The sequence below is a fragment of the Halichoerus grypus genome, chromosome 15, assembly GCF_964656455.1.
Source record: "Halichoerus grypus chromosome 15, mHalGry1.hap1.1, whole genome shotgun sequence".
Taxonomy (NCBI): domain Eukaryota; kingdom Metazoa; phylum Chordata; class Mammalia; order Carnivora; family Phocidae; genus Halichoerus; species Halichoerus grypus.
The window spans coordinates 1,059,332-1,086,285 of NC_135726.1; the positions used below are offsets into that span (position 1 = coordinate 1,059,332).

Genomic DNA, 26,954 nt, shown 5'->3' on the forward strand with positions numbered 1-26,954 from the left:
CCGCGGCGCCGCGGCCGTGACGAGCGGGGCGGGGCGCTCCCTAATGACGTCAGCGCGGCGCCGTCGCGGCCGTGACGCGCGGACCTGGCCTGGCCGAGCCGGAACAGGGGCAGCGGCGGCGGCGGTGGTGGCGGCAGGCCCGGCGCCGGGATGGCGATGTTCCGCAGCCTGGTGGCTTCGGCTCAGCAGCGGCAGCCGCCGGGCGGGCCGGCGGGCGGCGACAGCGGCCTGGAGGCGCAGTACAGCTGCCCGATCTGCCTGGAGGTGTACCACCGGCCTGTGGCCATCGGCAGCTGCGGCCACACGTGAGTGCGCCGGCCTGCGGGAGGCCGCGGGGCCGGGACGTCGCTGCGGGGAGGGGTCCGTGCCCGCCCCGGGAGGGGCCCGAGGCTCGCGGCCGCCCGGCGCAGCCCCGGAGCCAGGCGCGCGGAGGACTCGGGCGGGGGCGCGGGGCTCCCTGCGCAGCGCCGTCCCTGTCCTCTGGGCGCGTTCCTCCGCCTCAGCCCAGCCTCCTGCCCGCCAGTCCCCGGCGAGCCGAGCACCCTGTCGGCGCATCGGGCGACCTGCAGCCCTGTCCGGTCCCGACTCCCCTGGGGCCTGCTTACGGCTTCGGCGGGCCTACCCGGGTACTCAGAGGGCAGCAGGCGACCTCTGCGCCAGTCGCCTTCGATTCGGTCCCCTGGAGACCGGGGTGGGCATTTGTAAATAAATGCCTTGTGGCTCTTCTTATCAACTCTTTTTCGGACCCGCTGTCTGCTTGTCTTAACGGCAGAGGAGAGGAGTTCCCTAAAGTTAGGAGAGGGACTTGTTTGGAGTTTGGTGCTGTTTTGTTTTGATGGAGATCTTGGGTCATATCCATCATTGAGCAGGCGGGCTGGCCCTGGGGACCAGACACCAAGCACCCTGCTAGGGTTTCCAGCTGCACCGGAGCCTCCAGGAGGGTCCTGCAGGGGTGTTTCAGCAACAGAAACCTGAGGATGTGGCTCTCCTTGCAGCCGAGAGCTGCACTCAAGTCTTCTGCGAGCTGCCAGCCTGGTTGGAAGGGCGCCGAGTTCAGAGTGTCTACTCTCCGACTGGCTCCTGGCTGAACAGCACAGCTCTTGAGTGAAATCAGCAGTGTGTGAAGCGGGGTCAGGAGGGCTCGGTTGCCAGCAAGCAGGGCTACTGAGGCGGTAGGGCTTTCACCCTCAGGGGTTGGGCAGAGGTGCATCCAGGCAGGTAGGTGCCCCTAGAATATTTTGCTAACAGGCAGCTGACTTAGGAGGCTCCTGATAGAAAGGGGGAGCTGGGTAGGTGTGTGCCTTCTCGTCACCCAGGGACAGTGTCAGCATCCAGAAAGCCTCCGCTTTCCTTCTCCTCCCATGTGGGGCAGCACAGGCACCTGCCCACACCAAGGGAGTACAGCCAACTTGTCGGGAAGGGCCGTGCCTCACTGTCACACTGCTGGTGACGTCTTGTCAGGGGCAGCCTCTGAACAAGACTCCTTTCTTGGAAGCATATGCTGGTGGGTGTTTTCAGGTGTGCTCTGCAGTTTTTAGTCCATCACTGAGAGAACTGTAAGGCTTGACCCAACTTTAGAAAGCCTTTTCTGGTTCTCGGATGGTCTCCCCTTGGCACCAACAGTTACTCATCCCAGGGCCACAGCATTTCCAGTCTCCGGGTCTGTACAAATCAGTGTACGGATTTTTTTTTTTTTCCAGATAAGTCTTTTTTTTGTCCTCAAAAAAGTCTTTTCTTAAAATGTGGTCTTCAGAACACAGGACTGCACAGAATTATGAAAGCATCATGTCCTCTAAACCCTTCCCCCACCCCATGTTTTTCTTGGCAGAATCTGATCTCTCTCCTGTTTCTGAGGCTGGTCCCGCGAGAAGCTCTTCCAGGGCGTCCTCCTTAGAAGCCCTCCTCCCTAGCTCTCTCTCTGCCTCTGTTTCTTACTCTTCCCAAGTTTCTGGTCTGGTGTCATGAAGGCACATGCACGAACAAGCACAGAGGACTTAAAGGCTCACGCTTTTCCTTCAAAGAACCTGGTGGTGGTCTACGTATTTGTCCCGCACGGCCACCTAACCGTAAACAGTTTGCCTCCACAAAACAGAGTTTCTGGTGCTGAGCGGCTGTGCGTGGGCAGCACCAGACAGAAGAGGAGAGGTCGGGGTGGGTTTCGGTCAGGAGGCCCTCAGTGGGGCTTGTGAAAGAGCTCCCAAGAGCTCCCCAGGAGCCCCAGAGGGAGCCGGTTATTTCTCATATTCGGGGGACATCCTGGGCAGTAAGTCCCATCTGGAAGCAGAAGCTGCGTGGCTATGTATGACCCTCTGATGGGCCCTCCCCTGAGGGCCTGGGGCGGGGCAGGCTCCCCTGGCCTCCGTTCTCCTCTCATGCTCTCTCAGCACCGCTGTCCCACGGGTCCCTCCACCTCCACGTCCCCACATGCAGTCAATGAGCAGAGATCGTAGAGAAGAGCGCTCACGTTTAGGGGGAAACGTAGGGAATGATGAGGAATGGTGTGTCCTGCGCGCTCGGCGTGCCGTGGCCCCGTCGGGCAGGTGCTCTCGCTATTTTGTACAAGAGGCTGAGTTCCCAGGGGTCGCAGCAAAGCCAGAGCTTGAGCTCGGGCAGTCCGGAGGGGCTGGCCTCTGAGGCCCCGCCTCTCCCCCCTACCCCCCGGTGAGCGCCCTTGCAGCAGTGACCCTGGAGACCCTGGGGACCGCTGAGCCTTGACAGCCCCCTGCCCACCTGCACCCAGACCCATGAGCGGGCTTCTCTGGGCGGGGTCTGTCACTCCCTGCTTGGCATGGGGAGCGCACCTCCAGCTGCGTGTGGGTGGACCAGGATGTGGGCGATTGAGATCATCCACGTAAGGCTTTGGAAGTCGGGCTCTGCCCCTGAGGACAGGTCCTGGCCTTCGTGGGTCCCCTGCACCGTTGGCCAGCTCTGGCACGGTGGTGTGTGTGAGAGGCCCGGGCAGGAGTGAGACGCGGCGCTGGAGCCCGTGAGGTGGCCGTCGGGTCTGGGGGCAGAGAGCAGACCCCTCAGCTGGCTCTGTCCGCTCGTGCTGGCAGAACCTCCTTGGAAGAGGCGGGCACGGCTTGTCTGGGGCGGCTCCGAGCACCGCGCTCATAGCGTGGAGACTTGGCTGCCAGCCGATGGTGCCCACAGCCCCTCAGGTGCCACGACACACGGACCAGCAGAGCTGCGGGCGGGCAGGTGGGCGTCCACGCATGCCTTCTCAAGACCCCAAGCTCCCTGGCCCCCTCCTGCTGGCAAAGAGGTGCCCTTCACCCCGACCTGTGCATCTGTCGTCGGAGACGTGGCCCTGAGGCCTGCCCTGATGACATGGTGACTCGTCCCGAGTGCTCCTGGGGCCATCCTTCTGCGTGTGCGTCTTACAGCGTTGCTGAAGGAGGATGCCCTCGTCTGAAGTGTGCACGTCGGTGGTTCCCGGAGTGTGCGCTGTTGAGCCGGCGTCCCCGCCGCAGCAACCACGGGTCTGCTCTGACATGTCAACGGGGTCACACAACACACGTCCTCAGCTTGGCGTCCCCAAGACTCACCCATCCTGGGGCTCGGACACATCCGTGTGTCCGTTACCCATGGATGACGTGGCTTGTGTCTGCCCCGTGGCTCTTGTGGTGGCGCCGCCATGCACACCCTCCGTGACAGTAGCAAGCTCTCCTCCCGTGGCAGGCGGAGGGAGAGGCCTGCGTCGGCCGTTAGGCTAGTCAGACCCTTGGAGCCGCGAGAGGCAGGCTGGGGCACTCACCAGAGTGCCATGGGGTGGTGCCTGGATGCCTCTGTCACATGCCCACCAGGTGAGGCGATGGGTGGGCCATCCTCCTCCTCCTGGGGGAAGGAGGCTGCCGGGAATGCTGCATCTTCGATGGGCCTCAGGCCAAGCCGGGCCTTCTGTGCACATGTTCCTGCAAATGGTGCCGAGCCAGGTGGGTGCTGCACTGGAAGCCAGCATGTAGGAGGAAGGCCCAGGCGTGGGCAGCAGGAGGGACTCCAGATCACCCCCACTGCCTTCTCCTGGGAAGGAGGTGAAGCTCTCCTGGTGGCAGAATGCTGGCCGCTGAGCTGAGCTGAGCGTGTACACCTGGGAACACCCTCACATCCCGTGGCCCCCACACCCCCCGCTTGGTGCACACAGATGACGGCACAGTCGTGCACATCCCGGTCTTTGCAGTCTTTGAAGGGGCTCCCTTTCTTGTGGGTGGGGGCTTAGCCCTCATCCTGGGGCCGAGTGCCCACTCATCTGGGGCCCTGGGGCTCCGTCTCAGCGTCTGCAGGTTCTAGGTCGGGGTCATAGCTGAGCGGCCCCCACAACACTTCTTAAGAAGCTGGACCAAGGCGGTCCTGGGATCGAGCTCCCTCTTGCTGCCTGCTGGGTGCTCTCCAGCCCGGTGTCCCCGCGGACTGAACGCTGCTAGTTTCTCTGTGGCACGGGGGGCTCGGGTGAGAAGGGCTTGCTGCTGCGGCCCAAGCACATCCGTACCCACTGGCTGGCCTCTCGATGCGGCATCTCCAGGGACAGCGCCAAGAGCCTCGGGCGCCCAGGGGTGTGCTGGGCCATGAGTGTCCCTGCTCAGCAGCCAGGAGCCCAAGCAAGGCCCCTTCCGTCACCACGCCTCTGCCCCGGCACTGTCACGGGGCTGGACAGCTTTGGCCCCGCCCCGTCCCATGAGTCTCAGGCCCCTGGAGCCCTGTGGTTTCCTCTCCCAGCATTGTTGATGATCTTACTCTCCGACGCTTTGTGGGTGGAGGGTTTTCAGAGCCCCCCTGTGCTGTGTCCCCAGAGCACCTGGGGCGCTGGCATCACCACGCGGCCGTGAGACGGGCAGGCTGAGCCTCGGGCTGGGCCCAGGGCCGCGGGGCCAGCACAGCTCCCGGAGAACCCTAGCCACAGCCCCACCAGCCTCGTGGATACGGCAGCGGGCCCCAGAAACCCACGGCTGGGAGGGGACCTGGGGTCGTCGTTTAGGCAGAGGAACAGAATGACGGTCTCCAGAAACGTGCCGCCGACACAGAGGGGGGCTGCCCTGTGAGGCTCAAAGCAGCCAGCAGCCCTCAGGCCCATGCCCGCTCCCCCTGCAGGTTCTGCGGGGAGTGCCTCCAGCCCTGCCTCCAGGTGCCGTCCCCCCTCTGCCCGCTGTGCCGCCTGCCCTTCGACCCCAAGAAGGTGGACAAGGCCGCCCATGTGGAGAAGCAGCTCTCCTCCTACAAGGCGCCCTGCAGGGGCTGCAACAAGAAGGTACCCACCCCGGGGGCCCTCCTGGGGCTGGGCAGGCCAGCCAGGCGGGCGGGGCTGTGGTCTGCAGCTGCAGGGCCTGCTTCCGCTCCCCCCTCTCCTCTCCGGCAGAGAGGAACCTGTGCTCTGCCCCTCCCCCACGGCACCACTCACTTCCCTGGGGGCCTTCCCACACCCCCCACAGCCCCCCACATCACCCCCACCCCTGCCGCCTGGCCTGGGCTCTGGGTCTTATGTTGTTGCGTGGTCGCTGTTGTGGGGCTAATTTGGGGAGATGGGAACTGAGCCTCGGCCCTGCCAACGGGGGTTGGGGCCCCAGGCAGAATGGAGGGGGGTGCCTCTCCAGGGCTGACCACCAGCACCCACCTGGCCTGTCTCTCCACCCTGCCTGGAGCCCCTCACAGTGGCCCAGCCCCAGGAGCGGATTTTGAGTTTGCATTTTGATAGAAACATCACAATAGAAGGCGACTGCTGGTTGCTTTGTCCTACAGGTCAGAGTCAGAGTCAGGACATCCTGGAGCTACTTGGGTTCTGCAGTGAGGCTGCTGGCCTCCTTCCCTGGCACGCAGGCTTTCTCCCGAGAGAGAGCAGGCCAGGCCCATTCTCGGCTTCCCACATGAAGCGGGCTGCTCTGCCACAGTGTGCTCGGGTCTGTCCATACTCGTGGGCCAGTGGGACAGGCCTGAGCAGAGCGGGGAGCCAGGCAGCCCTCGAGCGGACAGCTGGGGGGGATCTTGGCCCCGGGGACCTTACCCCTCGCTCACACCCTCCTCGCTGCTTCCTTGGTCCTGTGAACGAGTTTCCTATTTGTGAGACATTTACTCCCAGCCTGTTGGCGTTGGTGACAGCAGGATTGGTAGCATCTGCTCCCCAGGGAGGGATGGCTGCACCTGTCTCTTTCCTTGGGTCGTTCACTTGAGCCACACCGAGGTCCGCACACCTGGCCCCTTTCCCTGCCCCTCGGCCAGAGCGTGTGCCCCGGGCCGGGCTGAGGAGAAGGTGTGCTGTGGTTTGGTACGTTTTGGTAAGAAGTTCTATCAGGTAGATGCTTGGCTGTCTACAAGAACGCTGTATCTCAGTTTCTGTAATGAGGGCTGTCCCCTCTGCCCCGATACATCTCTTCTGGTTTCCTCAAGGACTGCTCCTGCCCTCTGCAGCCCCCGAGCGACCCCAGCTGAAGTGTGCTCCTGTCCAGCAGCTGGTGGCCAGACGCACCTGCCAATGGGTATCCAGAGTCTGTGTCTCCTTCCTTTGGTGCCCCTTTTCTGGCAGGGCCGTGAGGCCCCTGAGTGAAGCCTCCCCCCTGCTTACGCAGCACTGTGGGGCCGTGAACGTCAGGTGCAGGGACGGGCCCTGCTGCCTAGTGGCCCTCTCATCCTCTGGAGCCTGACCCCAACGCCTCCTCGGCCTCTGTCTTCCTAGGTGACATTGGCCAAGATGAGGGTGCACGTTTCCTCCTGCATGAAGGTCCAGGAGCAAATGGCCAACTGTCCCAAGTTCGTCCCCGTGGTGCCCACGTCTCAGCCCATCCCCAGGTAGGCCACCCCGCTCCAGTGCTCAGAGCCCCTGTTCCTTGTAGGGGCAGCTCCTGGCTGCCCATGTTGCTCTCCCTGGAGGAGGTGGGAGAGGCTGTTGTGTCTCCCTCTGCGGACAGCCTCGCTGCCCTGCAGGAAGGGCACCCCAAGGAGGGCCCGCACAGGCCCGCGAGTCACCTCCCAGCAGGGGAGTGTGGGGGGGAAGGGATGGGACCCAGAGTGCAGGGGAGGCCCAGCCGGGTGCCTCCGGGGCGGGCCACGCCGCAGGTGGGGGCAGTGCAGGCCCCCACTCACCTCCCGCCGCCGCCGCAGCGCCGTCCCCAACAGGTCCACCTTCACCTGCCCCTACTGTGGCGCCCGCAACCTGGACCAGCAGGAGCTGCTCAAGCACTGTGTGGACAACCACCGCAGCGACCCCAACCGCGTGGTGAGCCGCCGGCCCGGGGGACGGGGCGGGGGGGTCGGGGCCGGCTCCCCCGAGCAGCGGGGCGCTGCTTCAGCCCGCACCCCGTGTTGCAGGTGTGCCCCATCTGCTCGGCGATGCCCTGGGGGGACCCCAGCTACAAGAGCGCCAACTTCCTGCAGCACCTGCTGCACCGGCACAAGTTCTCCTACGACACCTTTGTGGTGCGTGCCCCGCCCCGCGGCCGCGCCCCCGCAGAGGCCCTGCCCTGCCCCTCCCCGCGGCCGCGCCCCCGCAGAGGCCCTGCCCTGCCCCTCCCCGCGCCTCTCCCCGCGGCCGCGCCCCCGCAGAGGCCCTGCCCTGCCCCTCCCCGCGGCCGCGCCCCCGCAGAGGCCCTGCCCTGCCCCTCCGTGGTGCGCGCCCCCGCAGAGGCCCTGCCCTGCCCTGCCCCTCCCCGCGGCCGCGCCCCCGCAGAGGCCCTGCCCTGCTCCTCCGTCCCCTGGAAACCACGCCCCCACCCGGCCCGCAGACCCTCCCGCACCAGGGCCTTTGGGGCTAATCGCCCCGGTCCTAGTTGCTCCTCAGAGCCCAGTTCCTCACTCCTCGCACAGACCCGCCCGGCACTCGGTCTCCGGGCCAGGTGTCTGCGGGGCGGCTCGCTGCGGAAGGCCCGCGGTGCCCTCGAGGAGGAGCCAGAGGTGGATCCCGTGCGTGGGCCGCCCATCCCAGGAGCCCATGGCCCTGGGCGGGCAGCACGGCTCCCTCCGGGCCGCGGGACGGAGGGTCTGGCCCTGAGGGGCACCCGCGCATCCTCGCGTCTTCCCTCGTGTCTTCCAGGATTACAGCATCGACGAGGAAGCTGCCTTCCAGGCTGCCCTGGCCCTGTCTCTGTCCGAGAACTGAAGGCACAGCCCAGCCCCTGGACCTGAGCCCTCCTGCCTCAGGGCACGGGGCCGCGGCTGGGGGGACAGGCCCAGCGCCTGCGTGGAAATGCGCCTGTGGGACGAGCGGAGCCTCCTGTGTTGCAGGACAGACGTCCCCGAGCCCGCCAGGGGCCCCGCCGTCGGAGGGTGGCCACCAGTGCTCCTGGCCGAGCCTTGCTGGTTCCTCGGTGCTTCGGGCTGAGCAGGCGGCCCGCACGGGGCTGGCTCGTTGGGCCCGCGAGCGGTGGGCGGCCGGTCCGCCTCAAAGCCATGCTGTCCTCCTCTCGGGCACAGAGACGCACTGTGCCCCATCGGCGTCGCGCAGGCCTGGCTGCTGAGCAGGGGGCGCGGGGGAGCCCAGCCGCCGTCTCTCAGCGCTTCCAGTTCGCGCACTCGGTACTGGCTTTTGTGATACTTAGAAATTCTGGCATTTTTCTATATTATCCAGTGTGATGATCTTTTCACATTTTATAGAGCAAAGACCGAGCAGTTACTCTTCATATTGCAATACCCGTGTTTGACTAGGAACAATAGTATTTTTATGGAACATTTACAAAATTATATTTTTTAAAAAAAAATAGTCAAAAAGCAACAGTTGTGGGATCAGCGCGGGGGGGAAGGAAAGAGGCGTGGACGCCAGAGGCAGCGCATGCCCTGGGGCTTTGCTCAGACAGATCCTGGCACTGCTCTGCTGGGTCCCCCTTCCCAACTGCCAGAAAGAACCCCCAGGGCCCCTGGCCCCTCGCAGCGGCTGCCCCAGCAGTGCAGGCCTCCTCCCGCCAGGGCCCTGGCCCCCGCCCCACTGTCCCATTCCCAGGTGGACCCCGAACTGTGTTGGTAGGCCACCCCTGGGGTGACGGGTGGGGTTGGAAGGCGCCGTCTTACTCTTTCGGTTCATGGCATAAATTATTGCTCTTTTAAAAAAAACTTCAATAAAACATTTCGAAGCATCTATAGCAACCTCGACCGCTAGGTTTCATCTGGGAGGGTGAAAGGCAGGTGGGGGCTGGGGTGCAGCTGTGTGTCTGTCCTAGGCAGCTCGAGCACCTGGTGGGGGACGGTGCTGCCCACCTGCCCCAGGCCCCTCCCTGTGCGCACGGTGCCTCCCTACACTTCCCTCAGCCCGAGGCTCCCCCAGAACACATCCTCTCTCTTGAACCCCGTCTGGTACCTGGTGACACATCTGGGCAAAAGTTTGCCAGGTGGTGGTGGTTTTCACCTCCTTCCTTGTCATGAGATAGGGTCCCCCCAAGGCCAGCACACTGGACTCAAGGCTTGTTCTGGGGGCCGGAGGTGGCCATGGAGGCTGGCGGGCAGTCTTTGGGATGCCCTCGGGGTGGGTGAAGCCCCGCGTCCCTGAGCAGCCACTCTCCCCATGGCTGGTTCTTGCTCTGCAGCTCCCCTGGGCATCCTCCTGGTGCCCCAGCATGTGACCTTGGCCCCCCAGCCTCATGCAGGGCCTAGCGGGCGGAAAGAGCCATTCAAATGTGAAACGTCCGGGACGCCTGGCTGGCTTAGAGCGTGCCACTCTTGGTCTTGGGTTCTATGTTCGAGCCCCACGTTGGAGCTGGAGATTATTTAAAAATATAATCTTTAAACATGGAATGTCCAGCCAGAGATGGTGGTCTGGGCCACCAGGGCAGTTTCCCTGGGCAGGGCTGTGTTCTGGGCTGTTCCTCAAAGTAGGTGGGTCTCCTGAGTTTGAAGCCAAGGCAGGGCCAGGCAAACAAGCCCCCACAAGCTGCCACTCGGGAGAGCGGTGACAGGCTGGTCACCCCCTTAGGTCCTTCTTTAGGAGCCTCCAGCCCCAGCCTCCCCTCTTCAACCCCACTGGCCGAGGACGCCAGTTCCAGGGGGCAGGCATGGTGGCGGGTCCCTGCTGCCACCTGAGGACACCTGAGGAGCTCTGCCCCCTCCGTACAGCCACGGAGGCAAGAGCCACAGGACAGCGTCCACACGTGGCCTCTCATCCCCAACACCTCAGGGCAGTGTGCCCAGGGGAGGACAGAGTGAACCCCAACACAGCATGGGGGACACGGGCGAGCTGGATCTCGGCAGACCCCACAGTGTCAGTGGGGACGCTCGGGCTGAACGCCACAGCACAAACAGCCTCCCTTGTACTTCGAGTGAATCCCGTGCCAGTGGGGCTGTCCCGCCAGGCCTCCCTGTAAATCAGCTCGGCCGCCTCCAGGGTTTCCCGCCACGTGCGCGCGCACACACAGACACACACTTCAGGCTGGGAGTTCCCGGAAGCCAGCGTCCCTCTCCCACCCTGACACGCGGGGCCGACCACTGCAGGAGCTCACGTCCCCCACTGCCGGACAAAGCCAGACAGCCCTGCATCCTGGGGCGCCCCCCCCCGGAGTGCACACTTCCTTTCACGGTACGCACAGCACCGCGGCATGGGGAGTCCACACGCACCCTGAGGCCTAGAAAGCATGCCTGGATCTCGGGTACCTACGACCGCCTATGTTAGCACGGGGCCGGCCGGCAGGACGCCCAGAGGGCAGAGCCCCCAGGCCCCCGAGCGCTGGCGCGGTGCTCACCCCCGGGTCGCACGGGAGCTGAGCACGTCTGAGAGTTTGGCCCACCGCCCTGACCTAGCCCGGGGCACAGCCAGCCGGGCTCCCACAGAGGCACCCTGCTGAATGTGGTGGCCAGCCAGCCAGGCCAGCAGAGGAGGCGCTTTGGACCCAAAAGCCCCGCTGCTGGCTCCTTCGGGGCCAGAAGAGACTCCAGGCCCTGCAGTCAGTGGCTTCCAGAAAGCCTGCGCTAGGGACCCCAGGCCTGGGACCCAGGAGGCTCCTGTCTGGCCGATGCACTCGGCGCCTTGGAGGCAAGTTGCAACAGAGGTCTGAGTGCCTGAGACGCCTCTCCGAGGAGCCTCCAAGGGCAGGCCGCGCTTACTGGCCTCTGCCCCCTGGTGGATGGTGTGAGAAGCACAGGGCGTGCCGTGGTGCGGAGGCTTGGCTGGGGGCAGGTCTGCAAGATGGGGACTCCAGCCCCTCCCGGTGACAGAGAGCTGCCCGACAGGTGGCCCTCCCTGTCTCCAACAACCTGCTGGGAACAAGGGGCCAGCTCCAGCGTGCAGGGAGGAGGCAGTGGGGTGCAGAGTGGGAAACCCTGCTGTGGACCCGAGACCCTTCTCCTTGAAACCCCGCAGGGCATCCTGCTGATGCCTGACGCCCATATCACACGGGAACAGCACCTGCGGCCTCACAAACACACGTGTGCACACACATGCATCATGTGCGCACGCGGCAGGCCACAGCCCAGCACGTGCGTGCACCCCTGCTCGGCCCCCCGCTGCTTTCTCCCCCTTCCGCCCCAGCCCCTAGAACCCCTCCTCAGCACCCAACACCGTGTCCCCTGGCATGCCTAGGACACCATGTCTAGGACTCTCCTGCATGTCGAATAAGCTGTGTGGGAAGGGACAGTGTCCCTTTCTGTCTCACACAGACATGTCCCCCAGACCCCAGACTAAGAACCAGCATCAGCTGTAGCAGGCCTCAAAATGGAATGAGCTCCCCTTCTCTGGGGGTGACCAAGCACTCACTGGCACCAATCTGACCAGATGTTGGGAGCTGGAACATTTGGTCTCAGTTTCCACAAGTCCATGACCTCGTACAGCCATGAGGTTGCCCTAAGTCAGGATATCCCAGCTACAGCCACACCCCAATGAACACCCCACATGCTGGTGCAGGGGCCCTTTGTCCCTGCGGCTGGAGCCCCCAGTGCGAGGGGCCATCTGTCCGGGGTCCTGGGACAGGTGAGCCCCAGCTGTGAGGTCCAGCTCTGAGCACTGTTTTGTTTTTTTTTTTAAGATTTTATTTATTTATTTGAGAGAGAGAATGAGAGACAGCACAAGAGGGAAGAGGGTCAGAGGGAGAAGCAGACCCCCCGCTGAGCAGGGAGCCCGATGCGGGACTCGATCCCGGGACTCCAGGACCATGACCTGAGCCGAAGGCAGTCGCTTAACCAGCTGAGCCACCCAGGCGCCCAAGCTCTGAGCACTGTTCCAACAGTCTTGGTCCCTGGGGCCTGTGCTTCATGCTGATATGTCCACACTTGAGAGCACAGAGGCTCACCCTCCTCCAAGCCCCAGGGACGTGCATGCCAGGGGCCACGCTGTTTTGGGGTTCTCGATGCCTTTCCATCTCATCCACAAGCGTTGCCGGACCGTGCACATGCAGGTACTGTGCAGGCGTGAGGGCTGGCTCCCAGCGGCCCCCCTTGGGCACAGTCTGATAGGGAGCAGGGCCCCCCAAACTAGGTCATGAAACCCAATCAGTTAAAAAGTGAGCATGCAGTGCGGGTGCAGATGTATGTGTACATACATAGGCAGAGTCAAGCACTACCTGTCTTACTCTTTGTAAGGCATGAAAAAAAGACTCCAAACACATACACATAAAAAGAGAAACTAAGTAGAACTGTAGCAATCGCTCGGGAGGTGCCTATCCTAATTGGAAAGCGCTGCTCAGGCGGCTGATAGAGGCAGATGGGTGGGGCCCACAGCCTGGCTCCCAGCCAGCTGTCATCCCTAAGGTCTTAGGTGCCAAGGGAAGACTGCTGTGATTTCTTCTGGAAGGCAGAGACTCTGGTCCCTGCAAGTCCTGCTCTGGTTGAAAGAGGGGCAGTTCCAGGAGACTGGTGGGAAGTGGGCAGGCGTGAGGCTTAATGGCCAAGTAAAGCGGCCATAAGGAGGATAGAAGGACACAGAGCAAGAGTGGAGGGGGACAGCTGCACCCCCTCCCTGGCACTGCACAGGTGTGGACAAGTAGATGCCAGTGTCCTCCTCTGTGGGTCCTTCCTGGGTCCAACCCAGACGCAACCCTGTGAGTTACAGCCAGTGAGTCTGCGTGACTCCAAGGAGGGCTGAGAAGTGGGTGGGGGTCGTTTGTAACGACAGCCCTAGGAAAAGAATATACTGCCCCTACCCCACAGTGGCTCCAAGGACCCTTGGGATCCCAGGGAGCATTTCCAGGATGAGATCAAGGACACTCAAGTTTCCCTAAATAGTGTGAGCATCTCTCTGGGGATGAGGGACATCATCTTGGCGGGCGGCCACACAGTGCGTAACCGGGTGAGGAGGGACAGTGTGGGTGGAGGGCTGACCCAGGTACCTGCAAGCCTTATCTACGTCTGGCAGGGGAAAGAAGGAAGAGCGGGTATAAATAGAAAGCTTGCGAGGCCACAGAACAGGTGAATAAGCAGAAGGCAGCCACGTGTCCTCTGAAATCCACACGCACAACAGCACGGTGCCAGGCTATGACCCACAGGAGAGATGCGTGCCTTCTGTCCATGCACCACCTGCCCTTCCATGCTCTCACCAAGCCACATGTGCTCCCCTGGGTTCCTATTCCCCCACTTCCTAACTTCTCAGAGCCTCCACCTTCTCGTCTGCAACACTATGAACATCAGACCCTGGGTGACATGGCCCTCCCTCCCTGCTTCTCCAGAGGTCCTTCTACAGGCTCACCATCAACTTCACCTCGTCGCCCCCCAAGCCCTCGGTGGCAAAGAGCACCAGCAGTCCCTTGGCACCCAGGCCTCAAGGGCACCGCCAGAAAGGCAGGCCTGCTGCACAGCCACAGAAAAGCCCCGCAGCTGTCAGGGGCAGGCTTGGGGCTGTGTCCACTCGTCCAGAGAATGCCCCATCTGACCCCTGAAGTCCTGAAACGTCCACATCAAAAGGGACCAGACACTCAGACATGGCTCGTCCAGCTCTCTGCCGCACCGAAGGAGGGACACGACTGCCCAGAGTCACAGACTAGGCTGTTGCACAGCGCACGCACTTCCCCCCCTTTGATGAAACTTCCCATAAGCGCAGCTCAGAACCCCTTGGAATCCCAGAATTCCAGGCTGTGTCCCTTCTCCCAACCAAAGGAGCCTTCTGGAGGCGCGGGCCAACTCCTAAAGCCCTGTCCCCAGAGGGAAGGAACCCTCCCCAGGTTTCACCCCCTGGGAAAGGCCTCTCTCCCCCAGGTCAGCTGACCCCCGTCACCACTATGGCTAGTCAGGTGGGTCAGCTTTGGATTCGGGGCTTGTGCTCATCAATCCTACCGTTGCGAGTTTGCGCAGCAGGCGGGGCGGGTGTAACCAGCTGGAGCAGGGGTTCTGCGCACGCCTCCACCGCCGTGTGGACTGGAGCCCGGCTCGGCTTCCACCCAGCCCTGACCTCCGCCCTTTAGTCCACGGTGAGTGGGTGCGCCAGGCCCCAGGGGTCGGTGTGACTCGCGGCGCGCGCCAGGGCAGTCCCGTGGGGAGGACTCGGCGGCCACGCGCTCCCTCCCCCGCGGCCCGCGCACCTGTCCTGGGCGTGGCCCCGAAGCCCCGCCCCGCGACCCCGCCCCGGCCGCGCCTTGCGCTGGTTGGCCCAGAGGGCACGCTATGCTAATGAGCCAGCCCTCCCGCCACCTGCCTGCAGCGCAGCCCGCGGGCGTTGGGCGGACGCGCTGGGGGACCCGCGTTAGCAGGGGGACCATGCCGCGCTCCTTCCTGGTGAAAACGCACTCCAGCCACAGGGTTCCCAACTACAGGCAGCTGGAGACGCAGAGAGGTAGGGGCTGCCGGGCTCCTCGGACTCCCGTCCCAGGCGGGAGGAAAGGAGTTACCTTGCCAGCAGAGCGGGAGCGAGACCCCGGGTGAGTGGGTGGGTGGCCTCCGGGCGCCTCGTCCGCTTCGGGGGCCTCGGCCCCGCGTTGGGCTGAGCAGGCGCGGATTCCCTCCCCACTCAGAGAAGTTTCTAGACCCCCAGTCACTTTGGGGCTCTCCCCCTGTGGCCTGGTAAACCCATCCCAGCTAAGGGAGCCCTGGAGCCATCTTCCTGGTGCAGGAGGTTTGGGTGGGTAGGTGGGTGGGGACCCAGGGATTGGTGGGGAGAGAGATGGGAGGACTTGGGGCTGCTGTCCAAGTGCTCCCCCAGAACATCCAGAGAGGACCAGAAGAGCTATCCATGGGCTCTGTGTGCCAAGGCCCAGCTCTTGTAGCGCTCCTCCAGTCCCCTCCATTGCTTCCTCACCCCTCCCGTGGGTCACCTTCCCTCGGGCCTCCCCTCACCCCAGTGACGGTTCCTCAGAGGAGGCTGGGGGAGCTGAGGGGCTGCAGTCCTTCCCCCAGCCCCCAGGGTGGCTCAGTGGGGGGACACATGTCCAGGACCCAGGACTGTCCATGTATCCCCATTCCCTGCTAGGCATAGGGACACGAGAAGGTCCCAGGACATAGGCCTCTCTAGAATGATCAGGGCCATTCCCCACAGCTCAGCAGCTTCTTGGGGCTGAATACCCCCCAACCCCAGGAAACTGCTTGGTGACTCAGATAGAGAGGGGAGGAGGGACACTGCGGAGGCCCGCGAGTGGACGCCTCACTGATCCATCCTGGGGCCCACTGCCGCCAGGGGGTGCCTTCTAGGACTGGGCTCCTGAACTTTGCATTTTGAAATCAATTTAATGAGTCACCACCAGCAGTTTCATAAAATGAAACAGAACAGAAACCATCAGAGTGCAGGGCTCAGGTAAAGGAAACTTGTTTTAGATATATGTGTATATATATGATGGAAAATGGAATTGACCTTTGCCATAATTGTTAACGTTTCAAACCTGTTGTTTAAGCCCAGCCTTAATGTGCACCCCGCTTTACATGCAGACCATGCAGACCAGGGCAGCCAGTGACGAGCGTCAGACTCAGCTGCCTCCTGTCCCCCACCCCTCCTCGATGTCACTCCCCTTGCATGCGAAGACCTAGGTGACCACTGTGAGCCTCTTCCTGCCAGGATGTTGCCTGGGGCCCCTCACTCATTTTAAATAAGTCCCTTTTCAGGCCGCCCCCCAGGGAACTCTGAAACCAGAGGGGACTTAAAAGTCTCTTCTCCCAGGAATCTGAGTCCCAGGACCAGTAACAAAATGGAGCAGCCCCAGAGGGTGTGGGGAGGCATTTAAAGGACCAGCAGAAGCTCGGGTCAACACCACAGCACAGCTACCTCGCTCCCCTGCCCTCTCCCTGGGACTGCCCCCCCCCCCACAGGGTTTCGCTCTGGCGATGCCTGGGGCCAGGGTGGTGGCTGCATCCCAGAGACTTAAGAAAGGTGACTTTTTTTCCCCAGTAGAAAGGCTCCTCTTGGAGCTTATGTGGGGTCCTAGGCTTTCCGGCATCCCAGGGCTGTCTTTCCAGAACTTCCTTGGCCTTTGTCTCTTAGCTGGCCACTGCTACTCCCTCTTCCTGGGAGGACAGAAATTTGGTGTGCTATTTTATAATTAGGGGATTTAGGGGTGAGGTCAGGACAGAGTGGTGGGTGGGAACCTTCCTTAAAGGTCCTCATTTCTCTACATCCTCACCGACACTTGTAACTGGCTATTTTTAATTCTAGCCATCCTAGTGGGCGTGACATGGTATTTTGTTGTGGCTTTAATTTGCATTTCCTTGATGGATAATGGTGGCAAGCATCTTTTCCTGTGCTTGTTAGCCATTTGTATCTCTCTTGCTTTTTTTTTTTTTTTTTTAAGTAATCTGTACGCCCAAGGTGGGGCTTGAACTCACAACCCTGAGATTAAGAGTCACGTGATCTACAAACTGAGCCAGCCAGGCACCCTGCCATTTGTATATCTTGTTTGGAGAAAGGTTTCTTCAGATCCTTTACCCATTTTAAAATTGTATTCTCTTTTCATTGTTGAGTTGCTAGAGTTCTTTGTATATTCTACATGCTAGTTACTTATCAGATACATGATTTGCAAATATTTTCTCCCAATCTGTGGGTTGTCTTTCTCTACCCAAAGCCTTGGCATTAAGGTAGAAATGGGGCCAGAGATTTATTTCAACACATCTGGAGTACGAAATGGGTCGGGGACTGTGGAGATTTGGGCTTGGGGGAAATGCTCGCCTGTTTACTCTGGGGGATCCTGCCGCTCTCATCTGGTCAAGCATGGGCATGCTGGCCCACAAATGTGGGAGCAGCGGCCCGGGGACCAGCTGCCCCTGGAGGCCGTTGTGGTACCACCGAGGACAGCCGTCAACCCGGGAGCGTTGGCGGGAGGCTGTGTGCACCTCCGTCACGGGTGAGGGGTGATCGGGGTGACTGAAGGCTAATTAGTTCTCTTACACATCGTGGCGGACTGCCGAGTGTCTGTTCTGAATTAGCTCTGTGTAGGAGCCTGGCGCCACAGCTCTGAGCTGGCCCCGAGGTGGGACGGGGGTCAGGGAGGCCTGCCCTGCCTGGGCAGTGGGGGAGCCTGAGATCTCTCCCGTAGACCCTGCGGTCACTTCCCGAGCTGACACCCCACCTCGTCAGCCCTTTCCCTTTGCGCGGACTGCCGACGACCTAGAAGAGGCCTAAGGTCAGACCAAGCAGGGCAAGCGTGAGGACAGAGTGTGGGGGCTCATGTTCACCTGTACCTTCTCTCTCCGCCCTCCCTTCTAGAGATCAATGGCGCCTGTTCTGCCTGCAGGGGGCTGGTGGTGCCCCTCCTCCTCCCAGATAAAGCAGCCTCGTCCACACCTGGTGACCCTCCCTGGCCCTGGGACTGCACCTCTGTCATGGCCCGCATCTCGCTGCCCCTTCCCTGCCACGAGGAAGCGTGGGGGGCCTCCGGGCCAGACCCCCTGCAGATCAGCCCCGTGCACCCTTGGGCCGGCCGGGCCCCCAGTGTGCCCCTCAAAGACAGCCTGAACCAGCTCAACCTGCCCCCGCGGCTGCTGCTGCCCACACGGTGGCCCCCGATCCCGGGCCCCGCCGGGGACCAGGCCGCAGACAGACTGCCAGGGGGCGCGGTGCGGGCCCCTCGCGGCCCCGGCGGCTTCCAGTGCCCGCACTGCCGCAAGCCCTACCACACGCTGGCCGGGCTGGCCAGGCACCGCGAGCTGCACTGCCGGCTACGGACGCCACGCTGCTTCCCCTGCAAACACTGCGACAAGGAGTACGGCAGCCTGGGCGCCCTCAAGATGCACATCCGCACGCACACGCTGCCCTGCCCCTGCCCCATCTGCGGCAAGGCCTTCTCCAGGCCCTGGCTGCTCCGCGGCCACATCCGCACCCACACAGGTGGGTCCGCCGGAGGGGCCCGGCGGGGCGAGGGCCAGGCCTGGCCCTTGGAAAGGGAGGGAGGGGTCTGCGTCTTGCTTTCCAAAGCCCCACAGACCAGAGGCTCAGACATCAAAAACGCCCTCTCTCCCCGTCCTGGAGGCCGGAGTCTGGAACAGGGTGTGGGTGGGGCCACGCTCCCTGCCGAGGCTCCAGGGGAGGGTCCTTCCTGCCTCCTCCAGCTCCAGGGGGCCTGGGTGTCCCTCAGCGGTGGCCGCGCCCCTCGCCCCTGCCCTGTCCTCACGGGGCCTCATTTCCATCTGTTGTAAGGACACCAGTCATATGGGACCAGGGCCCACATACCCCAGGGCGACCCCACCCTAACCCAGTCACATCTGCAGGGGCCTGTGCTCCAGGTCAGGTCACATCCACAGGCACCGGGGGTTACGACGCAGACACCTCTGTTAAGAGACACACAACTCAACCCACAACACCCGGCAAAGCACAGGACGCACCTGCCACGGCCTTCCGGAATCTGGAGCCGCAGGAGCAGGGCATGGGGCAAGGCGGGTGGCAAGCACGGGGGCCACACAGACTGTCTAAAGGGCACAGATGGTGGCTGCAACTTGACCGGGGCCCAGGGGCAAACCCATCCCCGGGAAGAGGATGCCTGAACACAGGAAGGGAGAGAAGGGCAGCTGTGGACAGACAGACGGACAGACACAGACGAGCCAAGGAAGGAGAGGGGCCCAGGAGCCTCCGCACTTGGTCTGTAAACCACCGCTGAGCTGGGCCTGAGGGCAGGGGGTAGGACCACACCTCACCCCAGGCCCACCAGGACAGGGAGAGGCAGACACAGACAGAAGGCCAGGAATAAGACTCGCAGGGCCGAGGCCCATGGCTGCCACACACGCCTGCTGTCCCCGGAGCCTCCCTGGCCCTAAGTCACGGCTCTGTAATTAGGACTCTTCGGAGTCCCAGCCAAACGCTCGAAAGAAGGGTTTTGCAGAAGCTGTTCTCTGGGCTGAAATTCCATTCGGTTTTCCTTAGCTCCCCCCACAAAGATGTCCCTGAGCGCCCCACACACACCCTCGGGGGCTCAGCACTCTCAGTCTGGGAGCGCTGAGGGCAGGAGGCCCCGCAGGAGGCTCACCTGGCTGGGAGGACACGTGGGAGCTTTGGGCTTTGGGAGCTTTGGGCGGCAGGGATGAGATGCCCTGGGGCCGTGGGGGCTGCAGGCTGGTACCTCTCAGGATTCTGTAGGGTGGAGGACCAGGAGTCACTCCACATGGGCAGAGGAGAACAGATGGCCCCCAATGGTCCTCTTATACTTGTTAGGGTCGTCCTGGGGGCCCAGCTCCCAACAGAAGGACTTTGTCTAAATCCCCGGTCGCCCTGATTGGAGGTGCTCCAGGGGACACAAGGTTCTTAAGCCATTCCTAAATGCCTGCTTCATTGCAAGGGCTGGGCCTCGTTCCTCCCAGCCCGCCTTCATGGCCGACTCTGTGGGAGCCATGCTGCTTGCCACCCCTGTCCTTCCATGGGTGGGAACAGCGGCCAGAAGGCCCCCAGTGCTTCTCAGGGGCAGATGTGGGCAAAGGGCCCCAGGAGGGCTCTGGCAGAAACAGAGAAAGATCTAGCAACCGTGGTAGATCCAGCAAAGACCCATGCTAGATCTTTCCTCTTAGAAAGGGTTTTAGGTGCTGCAGTCCTGCCCGGATGTTACATTCCATCCTATTCCCAAGCGGCTTGGACCTCGACAGTGTTTGTGGGCCTGTTGGTCCTAGGGCTTCCTCCTGGATCAGGTGCCAAAGCCCCCACCATGCATCTCCTGAGAAGGGTGCTGAAGGAAGATAACGCATTAGAATTGCCATGAGCATTTGGGGGAGGTGGAGGGGATTATTCATTTATTTTCTATTTAAAGATTTCATTTATTTGGGGCAGGGGAGGAGCAGAGGGAGAGGGAGAAGCTCAAGCAGACTTCCGCTGAGCACGAAGCCTGATGCGGGGCTCCTTCTCACGACCCTGAGACCGTGACCTGAGCCAAAATCCACAGTCAGATGCTCACCAGCTGAGCCACCCAGGCACCCCGGGGCTTTTCATTTATAAATGGACCCATGAACCTGGGGCCAGCTCCTGTGACCACGCAGAGGGACACTGATCCGGCACTCCTCTTCCTCCCCCAGGTGAGAAGCCCTACACCTGCTCTCATTGCAGCAGGGCCTTCGCCGACCGCTCCAATCTCCGGGCCCACCTGCAAACACACTCCGACACCAAGAAGTACCAGTGCAAGAGCTGTGCCAAGACCTTCTCCCGCATGTCGCTCCTGGCACGCCACGAGGAGTCCGGCTGCTGCCCCGGCCCCTGAGGAGCACGGGCTCGGTGCAGGGAGGAGGGACAGGACGTCACCCCAGGAGCTGGTGGCTGACCCGCTCCAGGCAGCCTATGCTGCCCGGCCCCATGCTCGCCCGCTGGGTGTTTCTCCTCTCCGTCTGTAGCCGCCCGCCTCCGTCCAGAGCCAGAGAAGCCCGGTGGGCTGTTCGGGTAAGTGACCGAAGAAGGTCACCGAACCGTGAACCACAGTCCTGTGTCTGACTTGCTCTGGTTTCTGGTTCTGTTCTCCCAGGGTCGGCTACCAGCACGGACAGCTCCTGCCATTCAGCTGGCCTTTGCGGGCAGAGCGGCCTCATGGCTCACCTCCACCTGCTGCTGGTCTGGACTCTAGGCCAAGTCACGTCACGGGTGCGCGCACGCACGCCCCCCTGCCCACCTCACCGGGCGGCCCCGGGGACAGAGCTGGGACCCCACCACAACCGCACGGCAGTGAGGAGCCTAGAGCCCTGGCTGCCGTGTCCTCTGAGGCTCCGAGTCTATGGCGGAGGCTGAGCACGGAGCTATCCTCCAGAGGCCACAGATGCCTGGGTAATTTGGGCCTCTGGCCACGGAGTAGGGGAGGCGATGGTGAGGGCATGGAGCCATGAAGTGCAGGGACAGAGAGCAGGGCTGGCGGGAGGCAGGTGGCGAGAGCACAAGCAGGTGAGCAGAGGCACCATCTTTCGGAAGAAAGAGACCAGCATTAAATAGGGAGGGAGAGTAGCCACGGGGCGAGGACATGCTGGGGTGAGGGCGTGAGAGCAGAGGCCCGAGGAAGAGGCAGCCATGGGCTGCGTTGGCAGGGTGCCCAGAAGACAGTCTAGTCCTGGGTCTGCACACGTCTCTCCTGAGCCCACCACGTCACCCAGGAGCTGTGTCCATGGCACCGTCACCTCCCTCTGCCTGCCTCTCCTGAGGCCACAGGTATCCACCAGCTGAGTGAGCAGCAGACGCTGGCACTGCCCAAGACACGCCTCCCAAACTGACTCAGGTAACAACAGGAGACCCCTCCCCAGCCTCGGGCCCCCATGTGGCAGCCTCTTCCCACCCGAGACCTCCAGGCGGTCACCTGCTGGGCTGGTCCTCCCTCTTGCCAGCACATCTCAGCGTCTCCGGCTGGCCTGCATCTAACGGGGACTGATTGAGTTCTCGACACCCGGAGGGGACACCTGCTCCTCTCTTCAGGAGAGCTGGCCTGCTGTCAGCAACACCACTTCTGGCCCAGGCTGAGGGACAAAGTCAGGGACCTTGGTCTTGGCCCTGAATGGGGCCATAGGGCAAGCAGCAGAGGCCCCTGTCTCAGCCCCAGGCCACATGGACCTGCTAAGGAGCATTTACCAGCCCACGCCGGGCCACAAGGCCCCTGTAGATTCCTCCGGAAGCTCCTCCAGGGCTGGTTTGATGACGGCCATTGGAGGAGCCTTGGGGACACCCCAGAGGAAATGTGACCATGATCTTGGGCTTCTCTGGACCAAGGGTGACCTTGATGAAACTGGCCACCCAGGACACCGCGGCTCCAGCATGCACCAGACTGTATCAGCAGGTGGAATGATGACACCCTCTGGGAAAGCCTCGCTCACATTCCCAGGCCTGCACCGCTGCCTTCCCTCCGCAGGGATCAGCCATCCCTCGAGGCTTAGCTAATATTATCAGTTTGCTGGGGCTGCCGTGACCAAGTCCCACACACTGGGCGGCTTGAACCACAGAAATCTACTCTCCCACAGTCTGGAGGCCAGGAGTCCCAGACCGAGGTGCCGGCACGGCTGGTTCCTTCTGGGGCCCCTCTCTCGGCTCCTACTGGCTCGCTGGCATCTTCGATGTCCTCGGCCGGTAGACCCATCTCACATCTCTGCCTCCACCTCGCTCAGCTTCTTCCTGCCTCTGGGTCTGTCTCTGTGTCCAAATTCCCCCTTTTTGTGAGGACACCAGGCATACTGGGTTAGGACCTACCTTGATGACCTCATCTTAACTTGATCAACTCCAAAGACCCTGGTTCCAAATAGGGACACATTCTGAGGTCCTGGGGGTCAGGATTTCCAACAGCTAATGTGAACACAGAGTTTGCCAAGACGCCTGATGGGGGGGTGGTCCCTGTGCTTGACTCCTCTGTCCTCTCAGTCCACAAAGGATCGGGGGGCAGGGGGGGTGCAGTCGATTTAACTGACAGATTTACTGGAAACACTTCCCACTTCCCACCTGTCCATCATCTGAGCAGGGCCCTGCGCTCACAGGGCAGCCTTTCCTCCCAGCAGTCTCCCGGAGCACTGGGCTCCTCCATTGAGCGGGTCAAGCCAGCGATCGGGCCTATGTCCCACCATCTCACAGGAGGCCTTTTTGTTTTTTTTTTTTAAATAGCATCCAGATGCCTGAAGGAAGCTATATTGTAGATTGTGTTCTATTTCTGGGCCCCGATGTCTAAATGAGGCGATGCACCTGTTGGGTATGAAGGGAGAGAATTTCGCGGCCCTAAAATAAAGTCGAATGCTTGCCCTTCTGTGCCGGCCCATGGAAAATGCTCTTATATTTATATCTGGACTGGCAGAGGGCAGGGCAGTGGAGGCTGGCTTGGCCAAGGGTGTGAAGAAAGGCCCAAGCACCTGCCGGGGAACCAACGGAGGATGAATGGGGGAGACGGTCCACCAGGAGCGAGTTGGCTGTGGTCAGACCACAGGGAGGCCATGCCACCCCGCCTGCGCAGGGCTCGCAGCTCCCCCCTCCCCACCACCCCCACCCCCGCTGTTCCTTGTCACTTTGCCTGGTCGTCAGAGTTCACCTGGGACACCATTTAAAAGCTGGCTTTCTGGAGGCCCCTCCCAACACCTACAGAGTGGGAATCAGGAAGGGGGTCTAGGCCTCGTTCATGTCTGTCCTGGTGAAGTGGGCGTGGCTGGTGCTTTTCTCCGGGGGCTGCTGTTTGGGCCCCTCCACCCATAGGCTTTCTTTTTCCTACCCAAATTTTACTGATCACATTTCCCCTCTTCACCCTAAAGAAGGCCTTTGGGAGCAAGTGGAGGAGCGACCAGAGGCCCTGGGGCTGAGGAGCTGGGAGTGGTGCTATGGTTGTAGCCCGGTTATGTCTGGAGAAAAGCAGAAGCCTAAGAGATCAGTGAGGATTCTGGACAAGAGGAAAACCATGTAACGAGCCCTCCAAGGTTGGGGACCCCGTCTTTCAGCATGAGAGGTGCCCCTGGATAGCAGCATGAGGGCCATGGACAGGGTCAGCACCAGATACCCGGCCAGGAAAACCACTGTTCTCGGACTCAGATGCCAGCGCCTGGCCTCCGCGGGCTCAGGTCCTGGAAACAGGTGCGAGAGGGACACCCAGTTTCTCAGTGGCCTGGTCCCCTGCCCCGCCCCCCGTCAAGGAAACCTCTCTCCTGAAGCTGCAGACACACTAAGGTTATGCCTTCCCTTCCAAAAGCCCAGAGGGTTCCATAAATATCATTTTGGCCCAGAATATTCTGGGGAGGGTTCTCTGGAAGTTTGAAAATAGACCGCTTGTTACTATCTATATTCAGAGAACCCACTCCTGGCCTCCACTTGGTGGCTAAGTATAGCTCGCTGGCAAAGTTCAATGGAACAAAAGTTTCCAGGCCTCTATCACTTGCGGATGGCATAACATTCCAGGGAGGGCACTGCCAGGACTCAGGGGCTCCAAGGAGCCTGGGACAGCAGGGCGCCCCCGAGCGGGGGAGTCCATGGGACTCACTGGCAATCAGGGTGTCCTGGCCCGGTGCCCAAGTGAGGTGTTCTGATCCCAGCAGAGCCAATCCCACTATAAAGCCTTGGCTTCCGCTTCTGTAAAAAAGGAACCATGCTAAACTCTATTTCACAATTCAGGGGAGTGCCAAATACATATAATAGCAAAAAAAAAAAAAAAAGACACTTAGGATGCCTCAAATAAAACCAAATTGCTAACTTTAGAGAAACCGTCCACCTTCACCTCCTCTTAGAAACTGCGTGTACTTCCCGACCACCGAGTTCTGGCTCCTGATCTCCCCTCCCAGCTGCCTGCGCTGCTAAGAGCATCCTCAGGGCCCAGCAGACACGGGCAGGGGCTCGAGTACCCAGCGGTGCCAAGGGCGGGAGGGCTGAGGGGCAGAGGTTCAGAGGTTCTGTCACGGCGGCTGGGCACATACGTCTCTGGTAGGTGCAAAAGTTCAGGGCTGCCTCCCCCCATCGTCCATCCATGCTGCAACCCCGACCCCCAGGCTGACCTGAGGGCATCCACCGCCCCCCTCCCCCCACCCCCATCTCCCGGCACCTCTGCCCCTCGGGGCCTCTCTTCTGTTTTCCTGTAAAGACCCAGCCATCAGGGGTCCTTCAGGAAGACGTGTAATCACATGGCTTACCTAGCTTAAGACGCCAGCCCCGCTTTCCCTCCCCTGGGAGCAGGCCTGGGCTCCAGACAGGGACACTGTGACCTCAGAAATGAGAGTGTGTAAGGAAGGTGGTCTTGGAGCCACAGGGGACTCTGAAAACTGCATGTTCACCTTGGGAAGGCAAGTGTTCTGAATCGGCCAAAAGGAGGCTGGGGTTGAGGACAGCCCGAGCCCAATCCCACTGCCGGTTCCTCTGCTGAGCATGAGCTGAGGCGCGCCTGCTGTCCCGTGGCTCCAGTGACCGTGGTGGCGGCTGTCCCTGTCCCCCTCTCAGAACCCACACAAGTGGTCTGCAGGCCTCCCCCCACGGCGACTACGTGGGAGACCCCTCACCGTGGGGCGCACACGCCGATGGTGCAGAAGCAGCAGGGGCTTTAGTGCTGGCATCTCCGCACGGGCCAGCCAGCTCGCTGCCCCAGGGTCCTGGCACATCCCCACCACACACTCACGGAAATCACATGCAGCCTAAGGACATCCTGAATTGTATTCAACCTCAACCCTGGGTCCTGGTCTCGGTCATGTTCCAAGTGAAGAAATGGGAAGTGTGCACAGAGCCCCAGCCACCGGGGGAGGGCACACGCCATGGAGACGCAGGCCTGGGCACCTGCAGGCATCTTGTCAGAAAAGAACCAAGGGAGCCTGTCACTTCACGGAGAACGAACAGGAGTCCTTGCCCATGATAACACCTACACGTTTAAGAGAAAAATGACCATTTCGGAAGCCTTCTATCTTTTGGCAGCTTTCATGCTTAAAGACTTTTCTGATGAGAAAATGATTTTTTTAATTATAAAATGAAACGTCAACATGTGGACGTTCCGGGTAAATCAGTGAACCAGTATTTTCCCAATGACTGATGCAGATGCTCCAACATCCCGCCTGGGCCAGAGACCCCAAGGACAGGACTATTTCCATGGAATGGAGCCCGGGAGGCGTTCACTGACCAGTCAGATGCCACGTCGCAGCTCACCTGGAGGCAATGCGACCAAAGATGAGCCCCAGGTATCCGGAGGCTGCTGGGGCGTGTTTCTGTCCCCACGTCTGTGGGGGTCGGGCAGACGGGGCAGCTGGGCCGCTCCATCCAGGACACCAGACACCCAGATTTGCAACAATGCAAAACAATGCAAAACAATTCTACTCTCCTAAAACTCTGTTTTGGAAAATCATTCTTTTTCACACAAATGTGTTACCACATGGTAGGTTTCTTACTGATGATTCTAAATGAATGTAGTTAGCAAATCTTTAAAACATCATTTTAAATGCAATATATGTTAAGAAAGAAAAAAAGAAGAAGAAGAATGTAGCAGGAGGGGAAGAATGAAGGGGGGGAAATCGGAGGGGGAGAAGAACCATGAGAGACAATGGACTCTGAAAAACAAACTGAGGGTTCTAGAGGGGAGGGGGTTGGGAGGATGGGTTAGCCTGGTGATGGGTATTGAGGAGGGCACGTTCTGCATGGAGCACTGGGTGTTATGCACAAACAATGAATCATGGAACACTATATCTAAAACTAATGATGTAATGTATGGGGATTAACATAACAATAAAAAAATTAAAAAAAAAAATAAATAAAACATCATTTTAGTTCCTAACATAGGTAAATGTAGAGGAACCGCATAGACACAGCTCTCGGGTGCTGAGCCTGGAGCGGGAAAGCACTCTGAGACACAGCTGGAGAACCACGCTCCCACGTGTGGTCCTGGTGTGGGAGCAGGAACCCGTGGGGGTGCACGGACGCCGGCCGGCCGGGCGCTACAAGAGAAGCTTGCACCAGGCGCAGCGAGAGGTGTCCGCTCGGCCTCACGGGGGATGTTAAGGGGTTATTTGGGGTAACTCAGACTATGTGTTTTCTGCTTTTACCCACTGACCCTGGAAACAATCCCTGAGGCCACGTGACTCCTCACATACATGCAGTGAGAGACGCCCCGGTCGCTGCTCCAGGGGGGCCCCCTGCTTCCCTGGTGTGCACTTACTCACACGCACCAGGCTCTTCCTTTCTGTCCTCCCGCCACCCCCTCAGCTCAGGCCCTGCGCTCTCAGTGACGCTCCCAGTGACGGCTCCTCCTGGGCCCTGCTCCCATCTTCTA

General features: G+C 61.1%; 3 protein-coding genes across 9 annotated transcripts in view; 2 read left to right on the top strand and 1 right to left on the bottom strand.

Moving 5' to 3' along the window:
• The window catches only part of CTU2 (cytosolic thiouridylase subunit 2), a 46,222-nt gene that overhangs the window by 7,759 nt on the left and 11,509 nt on the right, over window positions 1–26,954 (bottom strand). The gene's annotated exons all lie outside the window — the stretch shown is intronic.
• On the top strand, window positions 64–9,057 carry RNF166 (ring finger protein 166). 2 transcript variants are annotated; one of them, XM_036119855.2, is made up of 6 exons: window positions 64–305; window positions 5,089–5,245; window positions 6,665–6,777; window positions 7,105–7,204; window positions 7,297–7,404; window positions 8,018–9,057. In XM_036119855.2, the coding sequence occupies exons 1-6, from the start codon at window positions 151–153 to the stop codon at window positions 8,081–8,083; spliced, it is 699 nt and encodes a 232-aa protein (XP_035975748.1). In that variant the 5' UTR covers window positions 64–150; the 3' UTR covers window positions 8,084–9,057. The 2 variants fall into 2 exon arrangements, with proteins under 2 accessions (XP_035975748.1, XP_035975747.1); XM_036119854.2 differs by having other exon boundaries at window positions 67–305; window positions 7,090–7,204.
• Window positions 14,510–21,156, top strand: SNAI3 (snail family transcriptional repressor 3). Its single transcript, XM_036119853.2, has 3 exons — window positions 14,510–14,662; window positions 17,516–18,136; window positions 20,302–21,156. Exons 1-3 carry the CDS (start codon window positions 14,587–14,589, stop codon window positions 20,481–20,483), a joined length of 879 nt encoding a protein of 292 aa, XP_035975746.1. The 5' UTR covers window positions 14,510–14,586; the 3' UTR covers window positions 20,484–21,156.